General features: G+C 46.1%; 1 protein-coding gene across 1 annotated transcript in view; it reads left to right on the top strand.

Annotated features, from left to right (window-relative positions):
• The window catches only part of NELL1 (neural EGFL like 1), a 123,867-nt gene that overhangs the window by 13,019 nt on the left and 88,186 nt on the right, over window positions 1-22,662 (top strand). The window contains exons 3-7 of the mRNA XM_032960037.2: window positions 5,851-6,001; window positions 10,480-10,662; window positions 14,006-14,102; window positions 19,662-19,734; window positions 20,313-20,395. Coding sequence (XP_032815928.2) covers window positions 5,851-6,001; window positions 10,480-10,662; window positions 14,006-14,102; window positions 19,662-19,734; window positions 20,313-20,395 — 587 coding nt within the window. The remainder of the gene's footprint in view (window positions 1-5,850; window positions 6,002-10,479; window positions 10,663-14,005; window positions 14,103-19,661; window positions 19,735-20,312; window positions 20,396-22,662) is intronic.

Here is a 22,662-nt window from a genome sequence, read left to right as displayed (position 1 = left end):
TGCAACAACGACTACGACAAAACCCTGCGAGGTTGCCAGGAGAGGGCACTACGGTGAAGGATCATTGAGTCCATCTGTGCAGAGCGCATGCTCTGAACCCCTTTGATGCGTGCAGTATGCGAGGGTTTCCTTCAGGAACACTGGCTTCCTCCCAAATGCCAAACAATCATGAAAGAAAGATTGAATGAGAGACTCGGTGAGACCTTCCCGGGTGCATCGGGTGTTATTTGTTATAAAGGTGGCTCGTCCAGTGTCAATAGCGAAGTGATGATTTATTATTAATTCATGGTTAGTGGGAGGAGGAGGGAGCGAGGGAGGGGTAGGCCATGTCTGAGTTTGATAGTGTAGAGACATAGCGAGTCTGCACTTTGAGCCAAGAATGTCTTACGATGCTTTCATTTTTGTCCCTGGGTTTTTGAGCTGCATTTGACTTTATGAAAGCATTTTTTTTCACATTCGACGGTTTTAAATGCATACTTCATTGCCGCCTGATTGCCTCCTAATTGGCTGACAATACAGATGTTTCTATTGCTAAGCAGCCCACTTTCGTTCATTGGATTTCACTTAAGATAGTTTTTTTTTTGTTAACCGGCTGCCCATTGCTGCGCTTGCAGTTCATTGTGTACCGTCTTCCATAGATGTACCATATATATTCACTCTTTGCTTTTGCATCTCTGCTATCACTGGGGAAAACCTGCTTCCAGATGCAAGGGGGAGCCACTGTGTTGCCTCATATTCTCCCGTTCCATTTAAGGCACATTGCCTTTTGGCAGTGAACGGGCGTTTTGGGATTTAGCGAAAGAAAAGAAAGCAGAATAGAAAATGAGTGCACCCTTTTTATTGTTTATATAATTATTGATTATTATAATTTCATCACAAGAGCTGTGTTTTGCCATATAGCGTTAATTAGGCAATAATATCAAAACCAACTTTGACCTCACAGGCTAATGCCGGCTATTAAAATGATCTCACTCTCACAATGGCTCTGTGATTTTGACCATATCGTCGTAAATGCATCAGATCTGCATCAGATAATGGGAGCTCGGCATGGTTGAGACTGGTTAATATGTGGGTGGGAGGCTGTCTGGGAAATGCCAGGTACGTTAGGTTTCGGGGCTGCAAGATGGCCAGGCGATGGAGTTGTAGCAGTCAAATGAATCAATCTGTGTGGAGCTATGAGAGAGTCATCCCTTGATATGCAGGGATTTTGCCCCAGGCACTTTGCTTTCCCTCCGCAAGCCAACACACACTCAATTATGCCATTGGCCAAACGTGCCAATATCGGGCCCTCCTGAAAAACTCACTCTTTCAACTCAATGTGGCCGTCCTGGATAAATGAAGGGCGACATGACAGGCGTTATACAACGCGCAACAAATGGCGACCGAGTTAATATTGAATTCTCGCTGAAATTGTCAGTGGGCACCGCTGCATCATCGCCAGTGTTTGCGCGGTGTGTAGCGTTATGGGCTGTGCCTTTTAAAAGGGGCTCTGGGCTACATTTGGCACCTAATCACAGCTGGTAAGTGTGTGCTTGTGTTGTTTATGATTTTTTTCCCTTCATACGGCTTACGAAACGATAATTGTAGCGCAGCTTCCCAGAGATCTCGGGATAATGTTTTCTTTGGTTGAAAGTGTCTCTTCGGACCTGGATATGCGATTGTTCTCATTAGCGGCGTGCGCTTAAAGTTGGGCCTCTGTTTGTTGCCAATTCGCAGCGTGTGTGTCTTAATAGGCATAAAAGTTTCACGGAGATTTGTTTTAGAGTAGTGTCAGGGGTCACGTAAATGTTATATACGATCAGCAACAAACGGGTCGCGCCGCATTCTCCAGTAATTACAAGTGCGTGTTTTCCTTCACGGAGATGGAGCATTGCACGCCCAGTTTTAATGTGTACTTTGAGTTGTGTGTTATCGCTTTTAAACACAATCCTCAGAAGCACGTTCAAAATGAAAGTTACGATGTAATGAATGCGGGGACATTTTCGCTGGAGTTATGGTTTCAAGAGTTCAAGAATAATTTCTTAATTCATCACGTGGTGAACTGCAGTGCCTTCAATCAGCTGCAAATGTGATCTGAACCCATTGCATACAAAATGTACGAATTAAAAACATTGATTCTTACAAAACCAATTATATGCATGTATCATAAACTTAAGAGTCAAGATTAATCTCCGAATCGATGCATAGTTCCACTAATGGCATCCAGTGACTAAGTATGTTGCCTCTATCCAATACAGTTTCATATTTTAATTGCACGCGGAAATGCCAGTTTTAACGTATCCAGTTGGCGCCCGTGCGATAGTGACGAATGGAAACGCAACCTCGACGTAACTTTCGTGGCTCGCCTTTCGGAGTTTGCAAGGTGACGTGTGAAAGACACGGATTCCCATGCATTGCGTGAGCACGTCGCCTCATGAAGACACCCTCGTTGGAACGCGCAACAGTTCGCTCTCCGACACACGTGTTTGGGTTTGCACCGCGTTGTTTTAGCAAAATGTCCGACGTTTCGCCCCGCGTTGCCGGGAGCTTCTGAAGCCCCGTTTTTGCTCCGACCGGGGCTGTGGAATTGAGAACGTCGGACGTCGCGCTGACGAGCACGTGGTACAACCAGAAACCACACTGGAGAGCAACGCAGCAGCACAACCGCGATAACCAGACGCGGCAGCGTTGCAGAGTGAGGATTAAATCAGCCTGCTAAGGCGTCCCTTTAGGCACGGCCTAAATCAATAAGCTTGCTCGTTGCATAAACTGTTTCACTTCATATACTTAGAAGTCATCAATTGTGCAAAACAATTTCAACGCGTCGTTATTATTTTTAGGAGCAGGCACACGTTCGCTCTCCTTTAAAATGAAAATCCGTAAACAAGGTGGCACGAGGGGTCTGGCAGAGGAAATCTTCAGCGGCGATGGCGAGAGCCAGTCACGGGCAAAGCAACTCGCTTGCAGCGCTTCTTCATTAGAGGCGTAACAATGATTCGATTAACATCGATGAATATAGATTCTTAAGCTCACAATACATTTGTCGAATCGCGTGTACAACAGTGCAGGACATCGTGGTTGTGAGATGTTATCCGCCTCGCCTGGTGTGCAGGAGGTCGTGGGTTCGATCCGGAGCCTGACGCCTGCTGTATATTTGGAGTTTACATGTTCTCTCTGTGGCCAGGTGGATTTTTATCTAGGTCTTCCGCGTTTTCCCTCCACATTTAGAAACATTCTATTTCATTTAGGATTTGTATAGCGGCCTTTCCAGGGCATTTAGAGTGTTTGGCTGCTATAAATGTCCACGTGAAAAGCCACTTCGTTAAGAAGCTATCAGTTTTATTTGGTTCTTTCGGTAAAGTCACGTAGAATGAGAATAAAATAATAAATTGATAAAATAAAATAACACAATAATATTCTCACGACGTTTCGGCCACAACACAAGCGGCCTTCATGGTAGGACAGCGCTGTCCTACCAGACAGTCTTGTCCCTTCACCTGATGAAGGCCGCTTGTGTTGTGGCCGAAACGTCGTGAGAATATTATTGTGTTATTTTATTTTATCAATTTATTATTTTATTCTCATTCTACGTGACTTTACCGAAAGAACCAAAGAAGATTAATCCTTGCAGTCACGAAAGCTTTAAATCGAAATAAAAGCTATCAGTTGTGGCCAGATCGCTTCTGAAAACGAGCTCAGTGGGACTTACCTGTTAATAAAAAAATACTTTAAATATTTTCCAATTTGTGTATGTAGTGGATGCTGCCTTGGTTTAGAGGTGACAACACTGGATTGACAATCCAGGGTTCATCCGTTCGGTGACCCAGTACCGGATTTACAAACAATGGCCACACCCAGGAGTAGTGAATTGGCAGATTGGGTGCTGTGGGGTCAAATTTGAGTACTTGTCTTCCAAAATAATTCGCCGGCATAGAAGCGTAGGCCTCATATCCACTGGATGGGCCTTCTATAGCTTCCTCGAGTTGAAGCCCTTCTGCTAGCACTGGCATAAGCAAAGCAATTGCAGGGCTGCACCTTTTCCTTTTTATAAATGCGGTGTATGTGATGGGTTTACATGACCCCTGTAGCCACGAAAGAGACCGCCATGTTCCCCACTATTGCAAAATAAATATACATACGTTCTCACCAAGGGACCCATTCTGGGTTCCAATTGCATTCCCCTCCCCGCACCTCACCCCCGATTAATGACTACAATGTTTTCTTTGTCCGCGACAGAACAGAGCTTTACACGAAGATAAAAAAGGCATTTTCGTAACGCGACGTTCCTTCTTTCTCCTTTGGTTTCCATCCGCTTGTCGCGTGCTTTTCATCTTTAATACGTTTATGCATTTGTCCCTTTTTCTCACAATGTGTTGCGATCATCGCCTGATTCTCTCTCCTGGCTGCTGGAACCCCCTTGACGCTCAGCTACAGCTTGCCCCCCCCCTTTCACTGCCCTTTTTTATTTCCCAAGTAGACCAAAACACAGCGCTTTCATTGCACCTGCACCTAACTGCTGTTTTGCTCCCACATGTTTGGTGCCTTCTTTCTCGGTTTGCGTGTGTTTATGTTACTGATCGACTCAAATATACTGGTCACTTGGCACCTGTAACTAACTTTTTCTGGCACGCCTCGTTCTCAAATTATATTTGCACTATTTGTTTTTTTTATTCTTGTGTGTCGTGCCATGTCCCGTAAGGACCTCACGCTCTGCAATACCGATATTTGTGTCTTTTTAGTTTGCTGCTGCTGTGCTCATGCACCACGGATCTCCCTTTTGTAAAATAGCCGGGCAACTGATTTTAAACAGGCATCCGTGTAGCAAGGCAAAATACATTTAAACGTAGCTGCATCGGATATAATTCCCCTACAACCCATTATACACATCTCCTTCGGAAATGGATAATTAAAAACAAAGCCACAGCAGTGCGATTGTGGCCATGCAACCCAAACTATGGACCATATCGTAAACCACTGCAGTCTGTGCTCCTTCAACGGAGGAGGAGGAGGAGCAGTAAAACTACACGAACTCTCTGCCGAAGCACTCTCGTGGCTAGCAGTAGCTCGACATGATCGTTTAGCTCATGGACATTTGTGGCCATAGGAAAGATTAGAATTCCAATAAGACATCTCAGCCGTGGTAAAGGGGTCTAGTTCACAAGAACTCACATTCATCGTGGCCAAGTAGCACGTGAAATCTCCCACTGAAAGCGGAATGACAAGGAATAGTCTTAAAATGTGAGACGCGCAATTGCTTGTCCACGTGTGAGAAACATCGTGACAGCGGGAACGGTTTTCAGATGTAATGTCTCCTCTTGACATGAGCACAAAAACTGCGATAAAAAAATATACTGATCGACGCTTGTTACATTCAATGTCCTCGTGGGGGTGCAGATGTAGTGCCAATGCATTGGAGAAGAGCGTTGGCTTCAAATGAACCTTGAAACATAGAACTGCGGTTCTATTATACATATTTAAAAAAAAATGTGAAGCTGGCGGTCCTTTCTCAATGCACTGCTGGATAAGAGCCTCCCAAAGCCGGTGTCGGCCGTGTGGGTTTTGTGACCGTACTTCGCCATGCTGGTCATCGTGGGTTGGCGAACGGTGGTCCCAAGACCGGCTCGGATAGCACTCGCCGCTGTTGGCGGTATCGATATTGACTGTTGTTTCTCGCTCGCGTGGATTGTACTGACGCGCACCTCCTGTTGTCTGTTACGTTTGCAACGCAGAGCTGGTGCCATTCACGCAAGCGGAGGCGGTGACATTCTAGGCAGATTCAAGAATAACCTTGACCATTTGCACTCCCAGTTGCAGTCACGAATGTTCTTCCCGTAATTCTTGTTTTTTTCGTTTTTTTTCCCCCCATCTCAGACTCGGCCAGGAATCTGAAAGCGCCGGAACGCTTACGGAGGAAAGTTGTTCACCTCCTGCAAAACAGGACGGAGTTCACCGTGTTAGCAACCGTCAAGCAAAAGCCACTAACTTCTGGAGTGTTGCTGTCCATCCGCGAAGCGGAGAAAAGGTGAGAAAATATGCGTGCGATAAACAAAAATCTAACGACGTTTTTTTTCGGACAATCGTTCGGTTTCGGAATGCTTTGACTTCCAGTGTGAAGTGTTGTCACTCGTTAGATTGTTACATTGCAGGGCCGTTAAGAGCTTGTGGCAGCTTGGAGAGGCCTTCATCCAGCAGTGGATTGATCGTGGCTGATGATTATGCCAATCGTGATTAATAAGCAGCAGCCAACCTGCTGTTTATGGAGTCAAATGATCTACAGGGCAATCAATAATAACTGCCCTCCTCCAAGCCAACGCATCAGGGCGCCACGGTGGCGAGATGTTAAATTCGTCGCCTGGTATACAGGAGGTCGTGGGTTCGATCCCGACCTTGATGCCTCCTGTACCTTGCGTGTCTCTATCCCCATAGTCGCGTGGATTTTTCTCCGGGTCCTCCGGTTTTTCCCCTCCACATTTAGAGTCAGTATGCCTTTCGAGTATTTGGCTGATAAAAGTCTCCACACAAGGCGCTTTGTTGGGCCGCTTCTGAAAAAAGAGTTAATAGCTCACTGGGTCTTAAACCTGGTAACATAAAAATACTTCACTTACTAATTTTTGATTGCTTGCGTTGCAATCGAAACGTCGTATGCTATTATGTAATTTTATTTCATTATTATTTCTTATTTCTACGTGACTTTACCGAAAAAACCAAAGAGCAACATAAAAATTGTTTCTAGTTTAGATTATCTCTCACCACCACCACCCCACCCACCTCAGAGTGCCCCTCTCTCTCTCCCTCTGGCTCAGCCGGCACGACGCTGTGCGATGGCCACGGCGGTGCCACTGATCTCGTTTGTTGCTTCCTCGAGGGGCACGGAGGGAGAAAAAAAGATGGCGGCGCTCAGTAGGCAGCGCCAAGTATTCTCATTAATGTCACAGCTTTCGCCTTTGCCCATCGATCGTAATGATTGCCTTTTCTCAAAAAATGTAAACCCACTGTCACAACAGCACCCACACTCGGGCACGCCGTGCTATCGCGATATTACGATGAATCGTTTATAACAAGAGCTCCTTCGGCATTTCGTCGTCTTGTCTTTGCTCAATATTGCTGAGTCGTAATTATCGCTTCCTGCCTTTTATTAAAGGTCCTTTATATCCTGACAAAATGTTGGTGAAAGTACAGATTACAATAATTACAGTTCAAAATAAATACCTGTTACCCATTGAAATTAGTAGTTTGTAAAATGTGTCATGGAGCAAAAGACAGCATGGCAATTATACGATATAATGTTCTTCGTTCACTTAATTGTGTAATTATTATTTAGTTCGACTGGTGGCGTGTGAGTTGCAAGCATTATAGAATGTAACAACGATGCAATCATTAGGAGACTCAGGTTTACGTTGGGTGGACAGCGGTTTTAATAACTTTTACGCAGTTGCTATCCATGCTTCTTATTTTGCTTGACCTCACTGCAGCCTTTGACACAACTGATCACCCCACTCTCATTTATACACTTTCTTCTCTTAGCATCTCGGGCACCGCTCTTTCTTGGGTCCAGTCCTATCTTTCCTCGCGCACTTCAGCTGTCTCACTCAACCACGTTACCTCTCGCCCTTCACCCGTCAATGTGCGTGTCCCCCAAGGTTCTGTCCTCGGCCCCCTTCTTTTCTCTCTTTATATATCTTTATATATCTCCAATTGAATCCCTCCACTCACCATTCAATCTCCCGCATCATTTGTTTGCTGACGACACCCACATTGTTCCATCTTTCTCCTCCTTCACTGCTGGTCTTTGCCCTGCACAGCTCCTCTTGGTCGATCGCCATCCAGTATTGGATGGCCTAACACTTTCTCTCCATCAACCCTCCAAAAACACAAATCCTCTTCTTCCCAGCTTCTCCTTCGCCCTGTCCCACTATCTCCTTTCCCCCATTATCTCTACCTCCGGTAGTCTGTCTGCAACCTTGGTGTAATCTTCGACTCAACACTTTCCCTATTTGGCTACGTAACTACCACTACCTATTCCTGCCGTTTTCACCTTCACAACATTCGCACAATCAGCCGTTTCATCACAATCACTGCCACCAGACCTCCTCATTCACTCCCTCATCTTCACTCGACTCGCCTCTTGCAATTCTCCCTCGATCGGTCTACCATCCTACGCGTTTAAACCACTCCCAACAAATTCAAAACGCCGCTTCCCGTATCATCTTTAATCTTCCCTTCCATTCTCACACATCGCCCCCCCCTCGTTGAGCTGCACTGACTCCGCGTTTATAGTGGTTGCCTCTTTTAATGTCTTACCTTTAGTTTATAAATCTCTCTTTGGCCTGGCTCCTCCGTATCTCTCTTCTCTAATTCCACTTCACATTCCTGCCCGCTCTCTGCAATTCTAAATCTTTGCTGGCTCTTTCCGTTCCTTCTCCTCTGTGCGCACGGTCTCGGTTTTGCTCATTTTCTCTCCGAGCCCCTCTTCGCAGGAATAAACTGCCCTTGCATGCCAAACAATCACCCTGTTCCGCTCCTCTCTTAAAACCCACGTATTATATTCTCTCTTGCCCACCCTTCCTCCTCCCCTTGTTGCCCTCCCCACTCGTACTAACGCCTTCCCTGTCCCTAACTCACCATGGTCATCCATCATCAATCCACTCGTTTCATTTCCATTATTCCACGCATTGTCACCACCACCTCGTTTTACAAATATCCCATCCACTCATCTCGCCTCATCTCGCCAACCATCTTGTACCATAGTCCACTGCACAGTGCCTTGGTTAAGGTGCTCTATAAATGCAAGATAAGATTTACCTGAAATGCAGAAATGCGCAAACACAATACAAGAACAATTAACGATACAATTGCAAAATCTGGAGGACACTCATCATGATAATCGTCGTGCCGTGCAAACGTGCATCGTACCCTAGCGTGAAAACGATCTCCTTCCGACAGCGCGAGTGAAGCGCGCGAGTGACCCACAATCGACCTGTGAGGTCGAGTCCAGCCCTCCTCCTCCACACCTGCGGGGATGCACGATCAATGTCCGGTGCCTCGCGTGTGCCGCTCTGCAGTCTCGGCGTGGCTCTGCTGTGGACCCCGCCGCAATTAATCAGGCGGCCCATAACGAGCGCTGCTGCTGCTGCTGCGGCTGCTTCCGCTGGAGGATGGACGCGTTCTTTTGAAGTCGAGAAAATGTTTTTACGCATCATCCCTCCAAATACGAAACTAAATTGAACATTACGAAACCAATTTAAATTATGTTTGCCGCGGTCGCGATTATGGGGGCTGCCACCAGCACCATTCAGTGACTTGCCACGCTTCAGTGTCGACATGTTATTCGGCTGCTAATGTTACTTAACGGGCAGGGCTTCCGCGGCGAATGTTATCGTTAATAACCGGTAGCACCACTGGTGTGTTGTTGGAGAGGAATCCACACACATTTAACAATTGGGTCCGGACGTTTCGCTGACCGTTACAATCAGCATCATCAGGCGCTTGCAATGAAATAATTGTGAAAATGGCCTCCAGTCCTGGGCCGTAATAAATTGTCATGTTTGTTCATCACGTGACGACTTTTTTCATTGGCTCTGTCAGGTGGAGGAGGGTTTATGACACGCATGTTACGAGTGCAATCTGACACAAAAATCTATGGTGAATCGGCACGTTGTTTCCGCTTCCATTGTGGTGAATATAGCGGCATATAATGGCCATGGGAGGGGGGGAGTCACGTTAAACCCATTGCATGCAACTTATACATATTGATTCTTACACACGTGACTTGATGCTTACATCATGAACTTAAGAATCAATTATCAATGACTCAATGCATCGTTCACACACTTATGGTCAATAACAGCTGTGCAGCTGTGCTCAGTATCATCCTCTCCAGGGTCAGGGGACGAATCGTCTATACAAAGAGAAAATTATTTTAGTCAAGGTATTAAATTTACTGTACATTTATTTATCACAATGAGCAAGACACTATTTAATTTTAGGATAATATAAACATTATATTGAGCTGGCTGTGTTTTTTTTTTAGACATGATATTTTTATTTCATTCTTGAGAAAAAAAGTATGACATTTATATGACGTTTGCAAATATAACTGTTATGAACACCGCAAAATGTAACATGTAATTTGCTTAACTATTCAGGAATTCTTTTGTTGAGCTTCATGAAGTGAGTTTTTTTATACTTTTAGGTAATTGAGGGAAATATAAACGGTTTTTTTTGGCGAGTGTGTCATTCGTGAACGAGCCTGTGGCGTGCAGCGTGTAGCGGCCTCCTTGCCTCAGGCAAGGGGGCATGCAAATCCTCCTGGAGCAGATCGGTTGGCATCCTGGGGCGACTTGTTGGGCAGTCTAGCGTGACGGCATGGCATGATGTCAATTGTTCTTCGGGCGTGACTTTTGAACTCGGCTTTTGAACACGCCTGCTGATGTCAGCCACGAGTCTGCTGTCCGTTATTCACTGAATCCAAAACCCTCTCAACCTCCCTCCCGCGTGCAGATACCTGGAGCTGGAGAGCAGCGGGCAGCGCGATGAGATCCGCGTGCACTACCGCGTGGGTGGGGACGGAGGCGCCCGCGCCACCACGGAGGCCTTCCCGTACCGCCTGGCCGACGGCCAGTGGCACCGCATGGCTCTCACCATCGGGCCCTCCCGCATCCTGCTTCACGTTGACTGTAACAGGCACGTCCGCGTCGTCCACGCGCCCAGCGCCCGGTTGGGCTGCGTGTCGCGAGCGTTCCCCCCCACACGCACAATGATGTGCCCGCAGAAGTGCGTGGGGCGACAAAGCTCGATAGAAGAAATGCCGAACACCCAGCCCGACGCAGGAAACGACACACCTGCGAAGACCCAGCGTGCTAAATTGACAGGGTCGGGTTTAGTTCGATGGGTGCGGGGGTGGGGGGATGGGGTCTGCTGGTGATTTTATAGATTTTGGGGTCCCTCTTGGTACCCTTGGATACCCGCGCTGCCCGTGGTGTCATCGTTAACGCACTGGGACTCGCAATCCAGAGGTCACCGGTTCGACTCGGCCTCCGAGTGCGGCAGTTGAAGCAATGGGGCAGGTTTCCTGAAACCTCTCAGCCAACGTCCCCCTGGCAGTATTAATGAGCGCACCACAGTTTAAGCTGTCGGCAGGTTCAGTGTGCTGTGGTCAACTGGGGGTACTTCCACCTCTTCCAAGACGTCTGGCCGACGTGGAAGAGTAGGCCAAGGGATGTCTCGCAGAGACCTTTCCCCCAGCAGTGACGTGAGCAAGTAATTGCAGTGCTGCGGATTTATATTCATCCAGTTTCAGCACCTCCCCACGTCCGATGCTGAACACTTCATCGTTAGTTATCCGTGGTTATTTCGGTTCCAGTATTTTTGCAAGTGTGATAAACCAGCAAAACGTTTTAAATGTATGCGCATAACTGACAGTGAGAAAAAAAATAACGCTGTGGTATTAATGAACAACTATCCGATCGCATTTTCCATCATGTTACAATATTGCATTCCAAGATTGTAACATGATGGTAAAGAAATACTTTTATTTTCACGTGGAGAGACAGATGAAAGACAGAGACATATCGTCTGCGTATCTATTGTTTGTTATATATTTGTATTCTCCACGACAGCTCTAATTATTATTTTGTGCTATGTATTATATATGTGTGCGTCAAACTAGGACCCAGAGCTTAAAGAGAGGATCCTTGCCTATGGCAGTTCGCCAGCATTGATTCAAGCAAGTCCGACTCTGATCCAGAATTTGAGTGTATCAAATCATTGCCACTGAAGCTATCCATTGCCAGAATGTTGTTTGGTTGATAGGTCGTGTAAGAAATGCTTTAATATCCTAACGTGACGAGACTTATTGTCTGTTTACCCAGACGCATGCATTGCCGATTATTCAGTTTTGTCCGTTGTCAACGGCAAGATAAAATGTCCTTGGCAATCTATTTAATTGAGATGTGAATTCGGCCCATAATTGTTTTTTTTCCCCAATTAATTTTACTCGCACCTATTTAGCCCAGACCTTTGTTTATGATGTGTGTTTGCCTTTAGACAGATGAATTATCACACAGGCTTAACAAAGAGTACTATTCAGACCTCGTTACCATTTTTGGCACCATTATGGCAGTTATTTACGTATCTTGGATAAACCATTGCCATTAACGCCATTTACTAAGATAGATTGTTTTATTTCGTGAGTTTTAAATGTTAATTGTTGCCAGGTTTGTTTGCTTGCGTAATATATATTCGTTACAAGTACCCGATCCACAGGTTTTAATTGACGTATTCCCTGTTTGGAGATGCACTCATAGTTTTTGCAGTCAGTACAATGTTTAATATAATTTAAATTATTCCAAGCACACACACAGTCACAAGGACAAAGATCCCCCTTATAGCCTTAACAGACTGTTGGGGCAAGTGCTCTTAGTGAGCACCTATGAAGGCTGGAACGGCGCACGAGGGGGTGGGTGGCCAACACCACACCCGGCCGCCTTTGTCTCCCCAGTGGTGATGTTTACACATCCCATCAGGTTACTCATTTGAGGCTGAGTCGACCTAAGGAAGGCCCAGGACCGGTTCAGATCATGGTCACTGGTGTTGGCCACGAGCGGGAATCGAACCCGGGGTCGCCGGTTTCACAGCGCGCTAAAAGCTACACGACCGATCCCCACAACAAACACACGCGCAAGTGAGCAACTCGTATTTACGAAGCGACGCACCGTGTGAATGTATATTGAAATGCATTCCTCCAATTCTTATCTCGGCCAACTATTTTTCAGCGGGGGGCTACAAGCCCCGTACCACGTTTGATTTGTGCCGTTTACACCAAGCAACAGCGAATGTTAAGGTAACTCGTGAATTTAACTGTGGCCAAGCTGTAGTAGACCTCTTAATGTTTACTTATTTTATTTTATTCTGCCATTGAGATGTATATATATCCCCGTTTGTTTATATATTTTAGCAATAGACTCGACCTATGTTTCTGCAGCTCCGTTTATTTATATATAATTTGCGATGTGATTCGTCTGTGGAGTTATTATGCCTCAGCCGATTTTCTCTGCAGGGAATATTTAGCTTTTATTTAACATTCATTTATGTTTGCAATATATATCTATTTTTTTTTATTAATTTTACCACGTGTGATGGCGTTTTTTTTGTTCTGATTCATATTTCGTTTGTTGTCGTTTATTTGATTTATTTTGATTTTGTCATTTTGATGACCCAAGGTCACCGTTCAAATTAGGCTATCCCCTGATCTCCGGAGTCCTCACCTCATTAAACAAAATAAACTTGACACTTAAACTAGACTCTTTCATTGTGGAATTGCTTGTCCTCCCAATGAGGGATGCCGCCTTGACGTGATGGTCAGCACACTGAACTTGCAATCCAGAGGTCATCGGTTAAATAGGATCTCACGGCACGGCAATTTAAATTCTAGGCAAGTTTTTCCAACACCCCCCCCTCTCCCTTCACTCACACCCCCCCCCACCGCCTCTGCTCACTCGGCAATATGAATTTGATAAATGGGTGCAATCCAGTCAGTTAGTTGTCAGGTAGGTCGCGTGCGGTGGGGGGGGGGAGGTGTGAGTACACCCACCTACTCCAATATGCTTTTGGCCAGCATGGAAGCCGAAGCCAAATACTCTCGAAAGCAGTGGTTCTTAACGTTTACTGCAGCCCTGCACCCCTTTGGTAATTATCAATCGTAAAAAAAAATGTATGATGCGAATAAATACATTGGTTTGATGAAACAAAGTAGTTGTGCTGACGTGCCCATGCTTACTTTGCACTATCGATTACTTATCTTCTAAAATAATCTGGCCATGTCTCGCACCCTCAGAACGGGCATCTCGAACCCCCAGGGTCTGCGTGCACCCCAGGTTAAGAACCACTGCTCTTAAGCGACTCTGAAGGGACTCGCCAGAGCTCCCTCTGATTGAGGCCCTTCCTCCAGCAGTGATGTGAGTAAGCAATCGCAGTCCGTACGCACCTTTGCCTCCTAATGAATTCAGCTTTGCCCCCATGCGCTCAGGATTTACGAGCGCGTGGTTGGTCCGCCAGACATGAACCTGCCGGAATCGACGGGCCTGTGGCTGGGCCAGCGTCATTCCAAGCACGCTCTTTACAAGGTACGAGAAAATCGACACAAGCTTGACACATTTACAAGTGCACGTTGCCCACCTACTTATGCAAAAGAGTAAGGACTCTAATTTGGCTCAATGATACTTCCCCTCAAGCACTATTTATTTTGTGATGTACGGTTCCATTTGCCACATCTTGGCCTGGTCACACATCGGCTAATGAAGTCACAATGGTGTATTTCACTCCGTGAAACTAAAAATAAAATAGCGTTATACTATGGTTCTTCTGGAACAACGCTTGCGAGCAGATTTTGCGTATTGAGCAGAACCCTGGATGGGTTTCAGTTCTCATGGCATCAGGCTTGACAATGCTCATGAGATGTTGAATACTGGTTTAGAGTTTGCTATTAAACGAACAATGCTGCCAAAGTGTGAATGGTTAGCATACTGGACTTGCACTTCAGAGGCTGTCAATTAATTATTCTGACACAGCAGTTGAAACAACGGTGCACGTTTCTTAAACCTTCCACCCTTGTCCACTCCCACACGATGTTTGACCAGCAGTGGCACGAGCAAGCAACTGCAGGGCTGCGCCTTTATCTTCTACCCACCAGGCTAGTGCTGAATGAGTTTTGTGTAATATAAAATTAACTGCTTTCCCCCAACACCTTAAACACACCATAAAAGATCCTGAGTGGTCTCCCGCTCAAGCAGGCGTGGGATGGTGCTCATATTTCACTGGCAGAGGCAACCCAAATGTGGAAATTTCAAAATCCTATGACAAGGGCAAGTTAGTAACTCTAATGTTTTTTTACACAATAACTCTTGCAGAGTTAATCCAATATGAAGAGAAAGGTTAAAGTAAAGTTGCGTTGCCCATTCGATACTTACCCTATAGAATCTGCGCTATTTCTGTGAAGAAGGCACATGCACTTCTCTTTATATGACGTCATTACACACGTGACATAATCTCATCGTGCGGTTTTCAAAGCGGCATCACTCTTGCTGATTAATTGCTTACGAGGGCAAAAGCGTGTTGAGAAGTGTTACGCAATCCGTGCACATGTATTATGTTTCTTCCTTGAGTTTCGAATTGGTTAAATATGTACTTATACATCTTGAGTTGGGTATTATCTTGTTGCTGATGCTGTGATACACATAGCTGGGGTAGAACTTTTCTGCTCGTGGATAGCCCAAGGATGAATCGCTCATTATAGCTGTGCTGGACTGAATCATGCGTGAGCTGTGTTGTGCTGGTTAATACCAAATTGGCATTCTATTTAGAGGCCCTTTGGCTAAGCTATCATCGTCGTCTTCAGTAATCCCTCTATTTAACACGCACTTAACTTTTCGTAAATCCCACCGTCTTTGTTAACTGGGCAGTGCAAGTGGGTTAACCACGGCGAGTCGATCGGCAGGCCGCGTGCAGTGGGGTAAAGTTTGCGTACTCCCACCTCTTCCGAGATGTATGGCCAGCGTGGAAGAGTAGGCCAAAGTAACCTGCTTGAGGGGGCTTCTCTCGAGCTCCCTTTAAGCGGTGGGCCTTCCGCCAGCAGTGCCGCGAGCAAGCGTTGGCAGCGATGCACCTTTACCTCTTCGTGGACGAGCACTACGACAACATCTCATTAATTTAAACTCCCTGTGATCCCCACAAAATAACGCGCCACAACAACGTTTCCCCCCAAAAAAATAACAAGGGAAGAATATCAAAAAGGTTTAAGGGAGGGTAGAAACTAAAAATAAACACGAACGCCACTTTGAAATGTTCTCAGTGATGTTTCAAACTGGACATTTATAAATGACCTCTTTCTCCGCGAGACAAAAGCCAGCCCTTGGCATCTCCTTGCCCCCATCCCTGGCGCGAGGCAATGTTTACTCCCCCCCCTTTCCCTGGCAATTTGAGATGCCACTTTGTTGGTGACTCCCCTTGACCCGAGCTTGATCTCTCTACGCAGGGGTTGGTTGGCATTCTTAACCGCCTAATGTCAGTGCATATACTGTAATACATTAATATTGGAAGGATGAATGGACGCCCAAGGGTGAAAGAGGCCTCCTTGGGCCAACCCAACGATATATCTTTCGTTGCCGAGAGAAGATTATTCACCACTCGGTTCAATTGACCTCCGAAAACCGGGTGAAGATTTCATCCAGCTTCATCGTCGACCAAGAAAAAAATAAAAGCACAGTTGTATTGGGTAAGTCTTTGTGGGTTCACGGCTGGAACACTGGGCCTTGGAACCCAAGAGTTCGCCGGTTAAATTCGATCTCCTGGCGTGACAGTTTAAACAACGGTGCCAAGTTTCTTAAATCACCTCCCCTCCCACCGACCTCCGTCCACCCAGTGGTGTAATTGCGTGCACCACAATGAGTCGATCGGCAGGTCGCGTGTGGTGGGGTTAAAGTGTGGGTCCTCTGACCTCTGTCAATATGTCTGGCCAGCGCAAGATCCCAACCTTGACGCCTGTATATTTGGAGTTTACATATTCTCCCTGTTTCTCCGGGTCCTCCGTTTTTTCCCTGTCAATTTAGAGTCAACGTGCGTTCAGAGTATGTGGCTGCTGTAAATCTCCACGTGATAAGCCACTTCGCTGAGCTGTCATTTGTGGCCAGGTCGCTTCTGAAAAAGAGCGATGAAGCTCAGCAGGCCTTACCTGGTAAAAAAAAAATAAAAAAAATAGTTCATAGTTATAAACTGGCACAGAATAGGGAGACTTTAATTCAGTAGCGGTTTGATAAAGTGGTTGTAAAACAATCAATCATTATATTAATAAATTAACTCGCATGATGATCCCATGGTGTGAATTGTAAGATAGTGCCCTCCAGAGAGGCAGAACAAAACGCAAAATCGCCCTGTCCACATGCTGCTTCCGTCCGCGGGAGACAACGTGGGCCCCCTACCTGCAACGTGCCTTCTAGCGAGGGTCTCCGCAAGACAATAATTCCTTTGCGTAATTTAACGCCGAACGCGTGGTGAATAATCGCTCGCGTATTCACATGCAAAATTTCCATGCCCACACCGTAGAGGAATGCGCCGTGACTTAAAGGCCCCAGCGCAATCGCGTGACCCGGATTTGGACTTGTGCGGTTAATTCATTATTCCCGACAGATTCGCGTTTTTTTTTATTATTTCGTACTGAAATTACTCGTTCTACATGGCTGGAAGTGCCTTCATATCATGGTGTGCATATCTGCAGCCATTTGAAACCGCTCTGACCGACATAAACTGTGTCACGGCTGAGAACACACTCACACACGCGCGCACGCGCGCTCGCGCGCACTCTGACATCCACTTGCTCAACCAATTTTATATTTTGTTCGCGATCGCGAGGGTATTTCGACAAAAAAAACGTTATCTATTAGCGATGCAGATACGCTCTTAAATTTTTTTCCTTCCTATTTTCGCAAATAAGATTGTAGGACGGAGTTTAGAGGAGCATTGGCGCTGAAAAATGCAACACCCCCCTCCCCCTCCCGTCCCGAGTGAGGTGCGTGATGACTCAGTGTACAAATCTATTAATGGTTGATGGCTGTTTAGATACATCAATGTGGGCTAATTACCGTCGGCATGCATTGTAAAGTGTCTAATTTAGGTGTGAAATTCGAAGCGTACAAGTAATTTACATTCTAATTAATTTATTTCAAGTGTCGCTTCATTCCATTACCGGAGGATCATAATTTTAGCTCCGTCGGAACAAACCGTACCTTTTAAATATTTCTAAATTAGTGGCGGGGTAACTTGTTATTTTCCCAAGCAATGAATAAATAAGGGAGTAATCAAGAATGAAAAGGGCATTCTCCGTCAGGATGCAATGTGCCGCTTTTGGGCACGGGGGTCAATCTGCGCGAGAAACGTCTTCCCGGGCTGCTAACAAACCGGAGGCCTGGAGGTGCATTGATCATTGTCAAAGGCGAAAGCGACCGGCTCGCTCTGATAAACCTTCCCGCGAGGCAGAGAAGGATCGTTCCTGGCCGCGCTGTTTTAATCTCCGGCTGGTGCTAGATCACAGTGGGTGCTTTAAAAGCGCGGACTTTCGCGTGTTTGAGTGCATTATAAAATTGTTCGGTGTGTTTGGCGCGCGTGTGTTATGGTGTGGCGGTGGCGCCATGGTTAGCGCACCACGCTACGAACACCGCCCGCCCGAATTGGATTCCCGGCCACAGTTAACATCGGCAGGTCGTTATATATGGATCGGTCCTAGATCAACTCGGCCTTAAATTAGTATCTGATGCGGCATGCGAATATCAATACTCGGGTGACAAAGAAAGCTCGGAATGGTGCTGGCTGTTACACCCCCTAATAGGCTTTGCCGTGCCGGCCTGCAAAGGTGCAAAGTAACAGCAATTTCCCCAACAGCCTGTGCAGGTTATGAAGGGTTTGTGAATTGTGCTGTGAACATCTGTGGTCTATTTTCAATTCTCAGCCACAGCTAACATCAGTTGACAAATGGTATCTGGACGGTCGTGGGCCTCTGTTCGTTACCTGGTGCAATGTGTAAATGAGTATCTGCTGATGGTGTGTTGCTGACCACGCCACCACCCCGTAATATGCCGTTCTAGCCTCAATGGGTGCTCACCAACAGCAGCTGTGTTTGGCTGCACAGTGCAAGAGAGTACGCTTTGAATGCATGTGGCGTCCAAATGCAACCACATCTCAAGATGCGGGTGGGGGGGGGGGGTGACCACTTGTATTTTCTCCGTGCTTGTGAATTTTAAAGGCGCGCGTGCTTCGCCGCCTTTGCCTGCTACAACATTTTAATGAAGTGTTAAACTGATTTTTTTTAATATATTGCGGTGAGATCTATCAGCGGCGGCACTTCTGAAAGTGTTTGTAAATTTGAGTACAACATCACTGTGACCAGAAGGAATGAGAAAAGCTGTCTGATGTGAGCGTTCTCTTCCACGTAGATATTGCATAAGACTTTCCGCCGCATTAGATTTAAGAACCGCAGATGACACAGAGTGAACCTCATGGATATTGAATGTGTACATAGCGCCCCCCCCCCCCATTCTCCATGCCTGAGAGTTCTTTTTTTTATATAGATTACCAGCATTGCTTTTTTTTAAATAAAGAAAAGACGGCAGAAACTCCCTTGATTATATTTATTTTTTCTTCGCTGGAGGACAAATTCACGCAAAATACACAGAGATAAAAAAAAATCAAGTTGTGTGCTGATGCGAGGTGGATCATCACAGCGCAGGATCGCGAGCGACAGTGTTGGCTTGAAGAGGCTTTAATTTGGGAGTGAATTGATCTTTGCTCGATGGTGATGATACAAAGACGCGCTATGGAGTGAAAGAAATACGTTTGCCAAACGAACGACTAATTGGTTCGTTTCTTGTCAATTAGAATTTTACTTATTGCAGCGAGATAGAGAACATAAACTGGTAAGAGTTAATGAAGAACACTTACCAGACAATTGCTTTCTCGTGTCTGTTATTGTTCCAAGTAAGAAGAATATAAATTAAAAAATACAGTTTAATGCATCTGATGGCAAATGTGACAAATGACTCTTGTGCAAGAGTCAGACCTGTTAAATTCAGTTAATATATCTTGGAATCAAGTTAAACTTTAAAAAAAAATGCATTGTGTGTTTTTTTTTTGTGCAGGGCATATTGCAAGACGTTAGGATCATCATCACACCCAACGGATATGTTTCACAGTGTCCCGATCTCAATCACAGTAAGTCATTACCCTCATCGCTGTGACTAATTAAAGTGCTGATTGTGATAAGTGCTGACGTCCGATGGGGATACTTGATGCACAAAAGGAAACTCAACCCTTTCCCATCCCGATGACGTATGTGTACATCATCAGTTTTTCTTCTGATTTCCGGTGCGCAATAACAGTCTCGTATATGCTGATAATAACGCCTTGGCGATCTCGTCAAGGAGCATAAACCATCAGACAAACTCCGCTCATCCTCACAGCGTCTTTTGGTTCGCCAGCGAACAGAGACGGTCAACGCATCGAGCGCTTTCAGATGTGCTTCTGCGGCCGTCTGGAACGTTCTTCCTATTAGGAAGCCACTTGAGCTACGCGCTTTTATATCTAGATTAAAAAAAACTAATTTCTTTAGAACTGCTTTTGGTGTTTAGTTTGTTGTCCTTCCCCCTCATCTCCCATTACGTACCGTGCAAAAAGATCTCAACATAGATACATACATATGGCTACACAGAGGCGGTCGCTTTGTGGGTGGCATCTCAGTGATATCTACACAGCCACAGTAACTGCCCTTTCTCCTCTGCTGCGCTCGTTAGCGTGTCCTTCATGCAGCGACTTCCACACTCTGGTACAGAACATCATGGACCTCCAGGAGCTGCTGGCCAAGATGACGGATCAGGTATGGCACCTATCTGAGCCGTGGTACAGCATTGTCGGATGCTGCCGTGCTGTGATGGGTAGCAACATTGAACTTGCGATCCAGAATATATGCATGTTGAACTTCTTTTGCACCACGCGTAGCTAACCGTGCTAATCGGAGGTGCTGGGGATGGGATGGACTGTACTGATGAGTCCTAATGCAGACGAAACCGGTCTACAGATGTGTCTTTGTCTCACCACTGCCCGTTCGGATGGTGGACTCTGTTGATGAGTCCTAATGAGGATGAAAGGCCAATGACGATGAAAGAAGTCGCCACTTTGGTCCAATCTTCCGGTGCGGCAGTTGAAGCGATGGTGCGAGTTTCTTAAATTTCCTCCCCTCCTCTGGCAAACTCAACCGTAAAATGTGTGCGACCACAGTTAGTCATCGGCAGGTCTGGCACGGTGGGGTCAAGTGTGGGTACTCTGATCACTTCCAAGATGTTTGGCCACTGTGGAAGAGCAAGCCAAACACCCTCAAAGCCCATCCGTCAGCAGTGACATGAGCAAGAAATTGCAGTGCTGCAACCTTCAAATTTAACTTGCGAAGGAGGAGGACAATGGGGGGGGGGGGGGGTGGTGGGGGGGGGGTGTACATATTTTCAAGGCGTTGGCAAAAAGTTTATTTTTGTGCAGCTGCTTACGCAGGACGAATGGAAACAACTCACCGCTGTTATCATTCACTGTGCCCCGCACTGGAAGAATGTCCCTTCCCCACAGCAGAGCGATGTGAGCCAGGGTGACCGATGGTTATAGAATGCGCTCCATAATAATATTGTGCCTTGAAAACGCTGGGAAGTTAGTGTAATGCATGCGATTTGCTTCGAAGGGTTAGTGGTGAGTAAACGTACAGTGAAATGCTTTCTACAGCTGTAAGTTAATCAAACCGGTGTGGAATTATATTGTTTTCATTTGTGCATATATATTACAGGCTAAAACAGTCCGAATATTTTTTTTTGTGATTGGAAATTGCGCACACGCATGCGCACATCTGGGACACCTTGTGTATTGCAGGTCGCGCCGCGTGAAAACCCCAACTCAAATGCACATAACCCCAGAGAACCTTCATGCACGCCAACTCATAATCTTCAGCTCTGAAGGCGTCTGCTGAGATGCTCTGCACCCAGTGGCGGCTCTTCATTGTCGGGGAGCTGCTGCCCCCGCCTACCCCCCGGGAAAATCGGATAATGGGGAAAAAAGCCTTAACTACACTGACCTCATTATACAAATTATAAACTGCATACACCCCCTTCCACCTACTTCCTACTACTTCCCCCCCCCCCACTTTCCATGCCCCATCATCATCAACCCACTGCTGGATGACAGCTTCGCCAAGCCGCTGGTCGACTTCTCACGATCCTGCGATGTAGCAATCCACCTAGCGCCTTCACGTGAACTGGTTGCATCGCTGTTAAGACCGGCACGGCATGCGACGGGGTGGATGGGGCGGCCAACACCACGCCCCAACCGCCTTTGTCTGCCAACAGTGCTGATGTTTACACACCGGGCCAGGTGCTCATTTGAGGCCGAGTTCGATCCTAGGGAAGGCCCGGAACGGTTTCAGATATCCAGCACTGTCATTGGCCGTGAATGTTACTCGAACTTGGGTCGCTGTGTGTTGCAGTGTTGTGCGCTAACCATTGTGCCACCGCTCCCCCACACATTGTAAATGCATTTAGACATGCACAGCATCTTATGCCGGTTCTCAGGAGAGTGAGAGATGGATTACTTCGCTGGTCATTGAGCAGTTAAAATTGAACCCCGATGTTGATGGCAGGCGCTCCCCATGGGAGCTGTTAATTTTGATCTTGTTGTGAAATATGCGCCACACTTTTAATGGCAGAAAGCTTTATTGATGTATTTTTGTACGGTCAGCAAAAAATATCAGAAGGAAAGAGTAAAAAAAAATACAAGTAACTAAAAAAATATATGGAAATGCTACCTGACTAACGATCTGCTCGCATGATCTGCTGAGAGTGTTTAAAAGTGCAAGAAATGCCAGCGATGCATCTGCCTGTTTGAAAGTGGCTCCAAATGCACAATGGGCTTTCCACATTAATCCTCATAACAATGATAGCCGCAGTCGATTTTTTTTTGCCCGTATTAAATAAGGCGGTGTCAAAAGAAATATTTACTATTACTAGGCAGGCAATGTTTCACCTCCTTTCATCATTTGAAGCATTATTACGATTCTGGGGTCATAATTGGAATCATTCTTTATCATTTTTCCATCGTGGCAAATATAGT

The sequence above is a fragment of the Petromyzon marinus genome, chromosome 24, assembly GCF_048934315.1.
Source record: "Petromyzon marinus isolate PM22_M1 ecotype Great Lakes invasive population chromosome 24, UKy_Petmar_22M1.pri1.0, whole genome shotgun sequence".
Lineage (NCBI taxonomy): Eukaryota > Metazoa > Chordata > Hyperoartia > Petromyzontiformes > Petromyzontidae > Petromyzon > Petromyzon marinus.
Note: the sequence above shows the minus strand (reverse complement) of the source record. Positions and strands in the feature narration are given on the sequence as shown.